Source organism: Aythya fuligula, chromosome 1 (assembly GCF_009819795.1).
Source record: "Aythya fuligula isolate bAytFul2 chromosome 1, bAytFul2.pri, whole genome shotgun sequence".
NCBI lineage: Eukaryota > Metazoa > Chordata > Aves > Anseriformes > Anatidae > Aythya > Aythya fuligula.
Genome location: NC_045559.1, coordinates 164,159,662 through 164,171,887, shown reverse-complemented (window position 1 = coordinate 164,171,887; position 12,226 = coordinate 164,159,662). Strand labels below are relative to the sequence as shown.

The 12,226-nt window shown below is 38.6% G+C and overlaps 1 protein-coding gene across 5 annotated transcripts in view; it reads right to left on the bottom strand.

Moving 5' to 3' along the window:
* Positions 1–12,226, bottom strand: part of KLF12 (Kruppel like factor 12) — a 243,667-nt gene that overhangs the window by 175,184 nt on the left and 56,257 nt on the right. For all 5 annotated transcript variants that reach the window (XM_032192667.1, XM_032192689.1, XM_032192698.1 and 2 more), the window contains exon 2: positions 1,467–1,530. In XM_032192667.1, coding sequence (XP_032048558.1) covers positions 1,467–1,487 — 21 coding nt within the window. In that variant the 5' untranslated portion in view covers positions 1,488–1,530. The remainder of the gene's footprint in view (positions 1–1,466; positions 1,531–12,226) is intronic.

Below are 12,226 nucleotides of genomic sequence, written 5' to 3'. Positions count from 1 at the left end.
GCATGCCGGCTTTAGCAGGCAACAACTGCTGGTTCATATCTGGGAATATGGGTCCCTGATCCGGGAAAAGAATTGTGGACATTACTACTGAGCTACTAATACCTTTTACCATCTCTATTAAGGTTCAGATTTGCCTTCTGAAGGTTGGAGGCTTTTAGGAACCTGTGGTATATAAAGCAGATGTTCTATAGATGTCTCTAAACTAAAAGTTTCAATGGCTGTTATTTCAGGAGACCGGATTCAAGGACACAGATGCTTCCCTCAAGCCTTGTGCTGCCTGTGAATCCTTAAGTAGTTAGAAGCAGCGCATCTTCTACCTGTTGCAAACATTTAAAAGGCTAACCCAAGAATTAAACTCTTCCTTACTGTGGCAGTTGTTGATAAAATGTAAAACCTCTGAGCCACTCAAACATTGATATAACCAAACTTCCATTGAGATAAATGAGAACCTTAGCCCTGCTAAAGTATTTTGCTCAGATAAATAGAGGAATGGAGTTAAATTTATGGTATTCAACTGACACACACTGCACTTTTGGAAAAACTTTAGTTGCTGCTTTTTTGATTGTTCCTACCCCAACCAAGATTCAGAGGATGAAGAAAGCTTTCTGGGAAAGAGGTTTTCCACTGTAACCTATCCTTCCTTGATCAATACAGTTTCCAGAATTCCTTGCTTAATTGGGTTGCTGCACTGCATCCCACCGTGCTGCCACTGCAATTCATTCGATCTGGTGCAAACCCACAAGCACTGCTTCATTTAAACATCCTTGGCAGGCACTGGTTAAAGTAGCATCCTGGCCAAAGTGTACAGTTCACAGTCAACAACAAGTCTGATCGACAGATGTCAAGGCCTACTGAATTTTATCGTCTTATAAAACAACAATAAAGTCAGCAAAGCACAAAGGTCCACTAACACATTTTCCTCACTACCTAGCACAGAAAACACACACTGTAAGACACATATCTCTGCATGATAAGAAAACAAAGCACCAAGATACCTAAACATTAAGGTATCATATCCTATTTGACTTATTAAGCCGCATTTGTCAACATTTCATCTGAGTGTTATTCAACAACATATTAACCTTCATAGCTGGTAGCTGTAAAGACAATGCCCATCTCATTCTCCTTTCATCCTTGCACAGAATAAATGCATCCCACTGTGTGTCAGCCCATTCAGACACTTGACATCCAGGGCATTACCTATTTCTTTAATGTACTAATAGGTTTTCCTTTGAACGTTCAGGTCTGTATTTTTTTATTTTCTTTTGCCTTTGTTTTTTTAAAGTCAGAAGCTGTTGTGTAAAGTTACAGTTGTGTCAAGCTGAAGTATTCCCCTGCCTGAGAGACAGTATGGCACGTGGAACTCAGACTGGTTATTTCATCTATAATGTTTTGTAATACAATATAAATTTTTTATAATAGCAATAATAGGTATAATGCATATGGTTGTAAAAACGTCAACCAACTTTTATGGCTTTCCTCTTCATATGAATATTCAGTCATCCATTCGTCCCTTAATCCACTTCAATCCTGAAAAGAAAAAAATGGAGTAATTCAGTATCGGTGAGATAATTGAAAAGCAGTGTTTAATTGATGTATTTTCTTAGGCGTTTATTAATTTCTCCAATATTATTGTATATATAAATAAAAATGTAACAAAAGATCTCAGTTCCACAGTGAAACTCAGGTTAGGAGATCAGTAAATTTATAAACATTTTATAAAACTGGATGATTATGACACATATATATTATAGAGCTTTGTATTTCCTGTTAACGAATGATTTTACTTAATGTTTGAAGTGTCTTTCATATCTAAGCTGATACTTAAGTGTACCAAGTCCCATCTGGTTTAATTAGTCTTCAGGGCCCATTATATATCAGTATCAAATGTTTGTAGAGGTAAACTTTCTACCAGTTACCTAGTGTGAATCTTCTTTATTGGCATTTATAAATGCTTTCCCAGAAACACTATGTGAGATCTGGGCAATAACACATTAAAACGCAAATATTATTAGTGAACTCAGTCATTACCATAATTATTTCCTGTGGCTGGAGAAGATCATTAGAAAGTTTGAATATGTATGAATACAATACATCATTATTTTAGCTATGATTCCATGTGAATATATAAAATAAAATGTATATAGATAATTAAATACTAAACTTTTGGGATGCTTCTTCAGATTTAAGAAAATACACAAATGCAGTAGTCTAACTTTTTTAAAACCTTGAGAAAAAAAAAAAAAAGCTTCAGATGTCCAAAACTTAAATAGTTGACTGTGTGTCCCAAACCTCTCGCCGGAATATGTGTATATATCTGGCAGCAAATGCTACTTACATATGTCTCTCTTAATAATGTAAATGGTGTGAAGTCAAGAATCTAAATCTGCTGTCAGAGTTATTATAAACAATCTGCTGTTATTTTTATATCATTTAAAATAGGGTCATCTTTCAAATAGCAGTGGAGCATCACCTGCCTGTTTTAAATCACAACCCAGTATTTTGTTAGTGCTGTATATATGATAACATGGCTAATAGGTTTCAAAAAATTAAGCAAACTTTTACACTGAAAATAAGACAAGAATCTCCCTTAAAGATGTAACATTAGTAAGTATTCATATACTGTGCTATTATTGTACTCACTAAAGTTTACGCATTTATATTTTTATTAACATGAATACTGTCTTAGAAATAAAATTAAATTCTAAACAGTCATATGAATCATAAAAGGTTGCAAAATCACTATAAACATTGACCTCATTAAATGTAATTAAATACTGTAGCCTTAGAGTGTGCTAACTACGGTAGACCATTTGCTCCATCTCTTAGGCATCTTGTAAACTGTATTCTTTTTTATTGCTGTTGAATGTCCCTTGACATTATTTGGATTCCTTCAAAAATTTCCATTTCATGAAACAGATTTTATTTGGCTTGTTGAGCCAACAAGCTTTGGGCTGCAGCTCCTTTTTGCATACTGGAAGAACCTCCTTTGAGTTTTCTAGCAGCTATTTCTCTGTCCGATGTCCAAAAATGGGACAAGTAGACCAGTTTTTCTTTATCTTGAACTTGCTCAATGTGGTTATCTAACCTGAAGAAGAACTGATTTAGTCATCAAGTTCTTGCACGTTAAATGTGAAGTATTCAAAACCTTTGTGGGGTCTCTGTCAGGAAGACAGCGTGACCTGTAATTGTTTCCAGTTCTACATGTCATCTCATTATTGCTTCTGCTTAAATACACACAGACACACACACACTCCTACAATGCAATTTAGCTTCACGTCACACATGAATGCTGGAAGTCTTATTAGGTTACTGTGCTATGGTAATGGAGAAAACATGGATAAGCATTTCGAAACTGCTGAATTGCAGCTATCTAACTAATCATAGCCACAACTGTTTGCATTATTAAATCACATACAATGGCCCTCCTCATGAAAAACCTACTTCTTTAGCAATGACAAATAATTGGCTTTGCTTATTCATTCTTTTCAGGTTTGCACAATTTACCAAGCACTGAATTGCCTCTTTCCTTCCACATGCTGCATCACTGTGGTCTCCCCGCCTCGTGTACTCCAAGCCCGTGGCAGGGTTTCTGTTTGTCCTCGTCTTTGCTAAGCACAAGCAGCGCACAAGGTGCTCTGGCAGTGCCACCATCCCACAGCCCTGCTCCACCCCGGTACACACAGTCAGGGTGTGGGACAGGAGTCAGCCTCCTAGCTCTAAGACTGCCAGTAAGGCTGACAAAGTGCATGGATGGTGACAGGCAATGCACATCAGCCACAAATTCCATGCATTCAGGTCAAAGACCTCTTATTTGTGACTTCTTTAGGCTGTTTTGGAATGAAAACGAAGAGGTAACCATCCATTTGAAAAGGTCTGCTCAACTGGCAACTCCACAATTCTGAGGCCTCATTTTCAGAAGTACTGGGAAGCTTTGGCTTCCGATGAAGTGACTTTGAAATCTATGTGAAAAATACGGCCGTCTGTCCTTGCAAATCTAATGCATTGATTCTGCCACGTGTCATCCCTGTGAAATGTGCGCTGGACTTTGTTTTTCAGCTGTTTACTGTGAAATCTCAGTTTCTCCTATCAGAAATATGAAAACTGGTATGAAAGCCTAGATAGAAATACATCTAGCATTTGTAGAAAATGTTTTTTTTTTATACCAAACGAAAATCTACCACAACACAACTGCATGGTATTTTAAATTCAAAAACCTTTGTGTCAAAAGGGTTAAGTAACCATAGAGCAAAGCACACAACAAATCATCAGCTTCAACCAAAAGAAAGAAATTTAAGTTGCAAACACTCTTATGTCCACTTCCAGCCAAAAGCTAACCATCTTCTTCAGACCCAGAGTTCATAAGGGTAACCAATACCATCAAAGATCAGATTCCTTCTTCTATGGCAAGAGAAAACCAAACAGAAATTAAAACATGCAGTCCAGCCTGGAAACATTTCTTCCTCTGAATAAATGCACTCATAGTCCCACCCTGGCCGATATCCCCAGCAACTGGCAGAGCAGAGCAGGAGAAACAGACATTTTACTGGAAGTAAAGAGCATGGAAAGTGCTTCAGGACACTCATGCTGTACATATTTCCAGACAGAGGCTACCCTATGTGTAGAGATGCCTTTGTATCTAGAAGCAGACCATTTTCAAACACATGAAACATGCCAATTCGTTAAAATACTAGTTCATAGAAGTATCACTTTCATCAACTCTTTTATGTCCAACTAATTTTTAAGTAAATTCCCATTAATACAGGTACAAAGTATTCCTTACATCACACTCCCCTCCTTTCTAGTTTGGGCAGATATAGTAACCTACATATGGAAAAGATCAACTAAGTCACAAAGTCAAGTAATTTACTGAGTCGGGATTTAGTAACTTTTCTCTCTATGAAGCAAATCCCCTGTTTGGGTATAACCATACCTCTGAATCACTTTCTTGCACCATTTATTTTACTTTAAAAACATATGCACTTTTCTTCTTGAAAGCCCTCAAATCTGCACTTACACTTCTGTAATCCCTTCCACAGGCCTTGAGTCACATCCAACTTCCTGAAGACAAAGTGTGGCTTCTTCCAAGCTCACCAAGGCCACCCCAAACACCAGATAAGGCAGAATAATTGAAAGCACAGTTTCAGCAGTGTACAGAGACCAAGGAGCACTGGTTATCATCAATGCAGCGTTGGGGATGGCTACGTGTACATTAATAGTAACCACATACTTGCCTTTTTTCCCCCCTACATTTCTGGTTCTTGCAGGGAAATTCATAAGCTCCATAAACCAGATATTCCACAGAAGGTTAAATAATATATATTACATACATATATATAAAAACAGCTACAGATTTTCAACTATTTTTTACATTCAGAACCAATAAGGGAGAGGAGAGGCTAAAATTCAGCACAGCACTGTACTTAATCAGCATACCCTAAAACCTACCTACCTTACACTTCGAGTGCCTACATTTCTTTCCTTGGATCTAGCCCTTAAGATCTTCATAAACTGGATTCTGTACCACTGTAACTTCGGCTAGGCAAAATACTTTGCCACCAAGTTTTCTGTAGAAGAGTTAAACAACTTTAAACTGCAACGTGTATGTCAATGTCCCACCAGCCGTCATCACAAACTGCAAGATGAGCCAGATAATACAGCTTCAGATGCATTCAGTTATGCATTAGGTTAAACGTAACTGCTGCATATTTTATTGACCTCACAGGACCAGAGTAATTTCTATACATTTTGTCACTAACTACCTAACTGTGACTGCAAGTTTTATTTTGTTCTCAGCTGAAGTTTTTGCTAGCCTTTGATAGTAATTTCTTTTGAAATGAAGCAAGTGGAGTTACTTGCCTAAGACCACCACCGCCCCCAGCATCTTACTCTGATGTGGAGCCATGACAAAAATATCTTAAGCTGCTCAAAATACTTCTGAAAATTAACTTAAAACTTGAACTTCTGGTTTTCACTGGTATTTTAATAAAAGTAAAGAGAAGCAGGAGGCAGCAAGTGGGATGCTTGTTGCTAGGTGATACCTAGGCTCTCCTGAACTCCTACAGACTGAAGTATTTATCCAGACTCCCACAACAAATGACATCCAGCACAGAGAAAGAGGAGAGACATGCGCTGACTGAAATACATCCTGATTCAAGGCAAGAAACAGCTGCTCTGCCACCAACTCAGTCCCTGGGGTACAGCAAGACAAGGATGCTTCAGGAGGCTAGGGGGAGGCTGATGCAGCTCCTCCTCAGCATCTATCTGACTTCAGCTGGAGCCTCGTGGGGAGGCATCTCCAAAACCAGCTTTTCCTTTTACACCAAACCAGACCTCTCTCTGCTCCACCAGGGGCTTGGAGGCATGAGAATCTGCCCCCTTTGCCCATCTGACTGTAAAGCTGTTGTTGTTTGTTAAATCGCAGTATTGCAGCAACAGGTTTGCACTGCAGTGGGCCAGATGTGGATGAATGATTCATGAAGGGAATGTACAACCTTTGCGAGAAGCCTGCATGCCATGCGTCTTCCTCCTCCTCCTCCCTTTGAAAGGTTTATTCAGTGACTAAACTTTCAAGCAGTGCTTACATAGTCTTTCAGCAGAGAATTAGAGGAATAAACATTATTCTTTACAGGGTCTTATATTTGACATTAATGAATTATTTAGAATTACACAGCTTCAAGGATAAGTCCCAGACCTTCTGGGATGAACAGATGAATTTCATTCTCCCTACAACTCAAGGACACAGCTTGACAAAAATCATATGTAGAAATCCAGTCGATTTCTGGTGATGCAATTTGAGAGAATCGTTACTCTAAGAAAGACGATGTCTTTCAATAATGAAATAACCTGCGACTGTATGAACGTATACAAAGAATGCTAGCATGGAAAATGGAATAAAAAACTTTGCAAAAGTAAAAAAGACTTAGCAGTTAAGATCTGTAAAACTAGTGGAGTCCTCAAATGCCTGGATTTAGGCAACACTCACTGGCCAACCCAGAAGCGTGCTGTAAATTGGAGGAAGCAGATTAAAATACAGCAAAATAATGCAACTCCCTTGAATTTTTATTCTAGAAACAGTGGTTACCCTCAACGCTTTCAGCTGATGGAATGGGTAGCTCTGAAATCTTGATATTCCCTTCACAGCTCTGGCTTAAGTAGAGTGACATTGGTTTTTGTTAGATCTAAATAAAGTAAAGTTTTGATAAACACAGTCACACATCACTTCGGACAGCTTTGCTGACATAAGGAAATGTTTGTGTTACACGGTATACGCACTCAGCACAAGGTCCCTTAGATCACCATCTACCCTCGCACATAGTTCAAACTCCACATTAGTGTTAAAATTCTGCTTACCAGCCTGCACATACAAAGTAAAAGGACTTTGTAGGCCTGCTCTTATTATAAGCGTTACTTGCAATTTTTATATATACATGCATATACACACATTTACATGAATATAAATATATAAAACATGCACACAGCCACGGAATCCTGGTGAATTAATAAATTACTATTTTGTAAATAGTTGTCTTAAAGAACCTGAAGAAAGCATACTTTCTAGTATATCATCAAAACAAGACAGGAGTTTTTAGTTGAACTCTGAAACACCACTACACTTCTGAACCTGCACAGAATTGGAACTAAGAAAAGTCATTTTATTCCCTTATTTTCAGACTTTCTTCATCAAAACTGTACATATTATTCTCAAAATGATAATGCCTCTCTGAGATTTCTATTTCATAAGAGCTTATGATCATCTGAAAGTAATTGTAAAATGGTACTATTAAAACAATTGTTACTTTAATTTCAGGTTGAAATCATACACATTGTGTTTCTGCTTTTTATTTGCATTTCAAATAATACAAACGTGATTAAGTAAATTAAAATTTAAGCCAGAGTGTGATGTTGAAAAGGAAAGTTTCTTTAGGAAACCTGTTCATGACCCACATAGGACACCAGGAAAATGACTTCCTTACCATTGTGGTGGGGAAAGGGATAAAGAAAGACAACAGACTCCTAAATGAAGTGCCTGGATTAACTATAGAGATTGCACGGAAAAATATTTAATTGTTTGGACAGGTTTCATGTTATTATTTCTTCCTGTTAATAAGGACTAGCATTACCAAATGTTATCACCCACCCCACCTCTTCTGGTTTAGTATCTTTACTGAAACAGGTTTATGCTCAGCCCAGAATCAAGCTGGTTTTACTTGTGGTACAGGCAGTAGTACTTATATCCTCTTTTCAAAGTTGCAAGATAAACTTCATTTATATCTTAACCCACTTAAAAATAAAAGAGGGTTTTTCTTTATTTCCCATTGAGAGGCTGCTAAATCCCAGAGACCATTAGAAGAACAAACAATCCTTGTGCTTTACGCAGTTATAAATGAAATAACCAAAGCTTAAGGGTGAGGTCACCAGTTTCCCTAGGACACTCAGCAAAGCAGTGGTTTCTGTGCAGACTGTGCATCTGACATTTCTTATGGTGACAGCCATCGCCCAACGACCCGAACAAAAGGAGGGTGGCTGAACATGTAAGGCCACTTGCTACAAGTCTAAAGGAGCAAGCACAACCTTGCTGCTGTCTTACGCCAAAATCCGCTCTCCAACAACCCAGAGGTAGTGAGTGGCCTGCAATTTGGTGACGGAGCACACGTAGTCAAGATGTAACAAAGTATGAAAAATGTTGATCCTTTGTCAGGATGGCAAATATTACATTAATGTGGCTCAAAGCTTATTAGGAAGTCTTTTCATAGTTGCCTTCTGAGGGAACAGCAGGACAATGGAAAAATCATGGTAGGAAGAAAAAAATTGAACACTGTGTTAGTACATGTAATATATGTAATATAATATATATGTAGCAGCTTACATAAAACCTGGCAAGTCTTTTCCTTTCATGCTGTGCAAGATGTTGTAAAAAAGTTAAAGACCGGCACTAACCGTCATCACAGCGCGCATGAAATACTGCACGGCTTTCCCCTAACCACAGTGTCAAGTGCACTCTGCCAACTTTAATAGCAAAACCACTCAGAGAATAAGCAACAACAGAAGAAGCTGTACCAATTAAATTTGTTTTAAAAAAGGGAACAAAATCATTCCCACGAGCAACGAAGGTGGCTACACAAGTTCTGATACACACCATAGAAGCCCAACCACCCTCGTTTCCAGGCTCAGAGTTATGCTTTCAAGAAAAAAGGAAGTCCACAGCTTATAGATTAGGTAGTTGTGCTTAGCTCCTGCTCCTGCCTTCACTCCACCCCCAACAAAATTCATCATTGCTTCTGTTACAATTTGGGCCCTTTTCTTTGTTTTCAGTTAGAAACATACCAACAAGATGTTATTTCATGAAAACAGCATGACAGTTATGCCCATGAAGCTGTGGGTCCGTACTGAGACTCTAAACCCGGTACAGTGTGCGATAGCAGTGATGCCATTAATCAATTTAACGAATCTGTTTGTCTGGCATGATACAGAAGTGGCTGATGAGTGTCTATTTTAATAGGAGTGTACGCTCTCTAAAATTGATCAATTGACCAGTAGTGTTTTCATTAATCATTTTTAATGTCTTTTCTCCTAGCATGGCCTTTCTTCAAAGTGCAGACTAGCATTATTACTAATAATTATGCCTCAGGATATTGTAGGCAAAAAGCTCAGAAAAGGGAGAAATCCACATCTGAGTATACAATGTTCTCCTCCGGCAATAAACAGCTCCAAACAGCTCTACTAGCAGATTCAGCAGTTACACATCTTTTAATAATAATTTGAATTCCAGATTAATTCGCTAACCACACTTGTCCTCTTGATGTCTTTGGGTTGAGTGAGAAGAGTAAAATTGATCCCAATACTGTTCCTTGAGAATTTCCAGTGGGAACCCTCTATCTCAACAGTTTAAATGTTGTAATAAACTGCAGAGCTCAGTGCAAGCTATGATTAACCTCACAAGAAGGAGCATCTGTTACAAGACTATACCTACATGTTACATACCAGATCATATATGTCATTAGCCCTAATAATTTCTCCTTTTATTCTAACAACCTGCATATTTTTGTCACGAGACACAGTTGCTCTGTTTATTTTTCTGTCTCTTTTTAAATAGAATGTATTTTTTCGTCTATCAGATAGTTCCACCACCAAATAGAAATTCTGGGGAGCTGGGCAGACTCTGGGGAGTAATTCAATGAAATTCATCCAGTACTACAGGGAGAAGCTGTGCTGCACATCTGACTACGTATTTAAGTGCAAAAAACAGAAGTGGCCTGACTTCCAAAGGTAATTTGTACTTTCCAGCCTCCTGCTGAGATCACTAAAGGAGTCTGCAGGACTTACTATCTGCATGCTAAGAGCCATTTCATTCTGCAGACCAACACATACCAACCAGTCCCTGATCTGTGGCTCAACAATTGCACATGTTCACAGCTGAGAAACTATAGCCTGTCAATTAACCTTAGTGAATAAAGTTCCTGCCAGTTGGTGGGGTCATCTCACCTGCCTATAGGCATCTACATCTGCACTCGCTGCCATTCATTCCTCCAGAGCTACAGGAGAGAAGTAAGTGGTGCTAGGGCCTAAGTCACTATTCTGTAACACTGCACTCACTCCTGCAATCACTCCTAACTGCAGTGTTTTAAATAAAACGGTACTCAGTTGTCTGCAGTGTTAGGTAGTGAAAGCTTTGGTCATTTAAAGAAGCCTTGTGTTCCTTTATTCTCCTGATCAGAAGCTCTGATTTTTAAGACTTTAAGACTTATTTTCAGTGGAGCCAGGCAGACTAGGAAAGGCATGTCAGTTTTAAAAGAGCCTGCAAAAAAAAAAAAAAAAAGGAAATAAAAAAAAATCAGGCCTGAGATGGTTAACTGCTACTGTCATGCAGGAATCAGCAACATCACCCATGCTAAACTTCCTGCATACCAAGCTGATACATAGAAGTTAATAGAAGTACACTGCTCATCAATTACATGAACAAAACTGTAAAAAAAATTTTTACAAAATCAGAAACTAACAGTGTAAGGACATTGTATTGTTTGGTTTATTAAACTAGTCTGGCAAGTGCTCCATAGAAACAATCCTGTATTGCACAGAGGAAAACACAGTTTTAAAAAACACGGGTTTTCATCCTGTGTTTAGTGCATCTCGGTTAGACTGGCTGTTCCTGTACCCTGGGTCACCCGAGTGAATCAATCCCAATTTACACTCCCATCACTCTCATTACAAGCTAGCGAGTGAGCTCACTGCACCTTATCTTACAGGACAGAGGGTGCAATTAATAACAACTTAGTATCGCTGGTATCATTTAATAATAATACAAGACACGAATGCTAGAGGAGATCACCACTGATTTTTTTTTTTATTTTTTCAGTATTCTGGGTGTAACAGAAAAACAACACAGATGTGACATTACGGACACTGTTCCACTTGAAACATGTCTCTGTAAGTGTCACAGACTTCTGTCAAAGTCATCTGAAACAATTTCTGGTCAACCACTGCAATCTGTAACCAGTATAAACCATCCTTACAAAGAAGAAGCGTGAATGACTAAGATCTACACTTGCCAATTCTCTGAGGCTCAAGATCAGTAATTCCCCGACAATCAAAGCTTTTGTTTTTATATCAGTTCCTTTGATTACTTTTTGATTTGCAGGGAACACCTGACGCAGTACATTACTTAAACTGTTTAACAAAGTTGTTGGACTAGCTGGCAGCAGCAGCAATGTGCTAGCTGAAGATATACACCTAGGGCTAAACTTATTCTTGGTTAAATTCCAGGATTACACCTACCTAATGTCTTGAAATTGTGAAATTATTTAAAATATATTACCTATTGACAAATATTTTGTAATTAAAATAAGAAAAAGTAACTACAGCACTTGCTGCTAGAACTACACCAATTTCAATTTATAACCCCTTGCCTACAGTCAGTGTTGCAGAGCTGGATCACCCAGCCTTTTCTCTTCACTACTCCCTTCATTACACCAGTTCTTCCTCCAGCATTATTCATTGTAGAAATGCTGCAGTTGTCCCAAACTCAAGCCTCAAGTTTCCCCTCATTGCTCTCAGGTTCAGGGTTCCCATGGCCACCCTTGAGACTCCACCACCATCAAACCCTGCTCACACTTGCCACACTGACCTGGGCAGCAAAATCCTCCCATCTCAGCCACTGGGTTTCCCTTTCCACCCTGCCGCTGCCAGGGCAGGCTTCTGGCACCTGAGTCACCTGGGGCACCAGGGA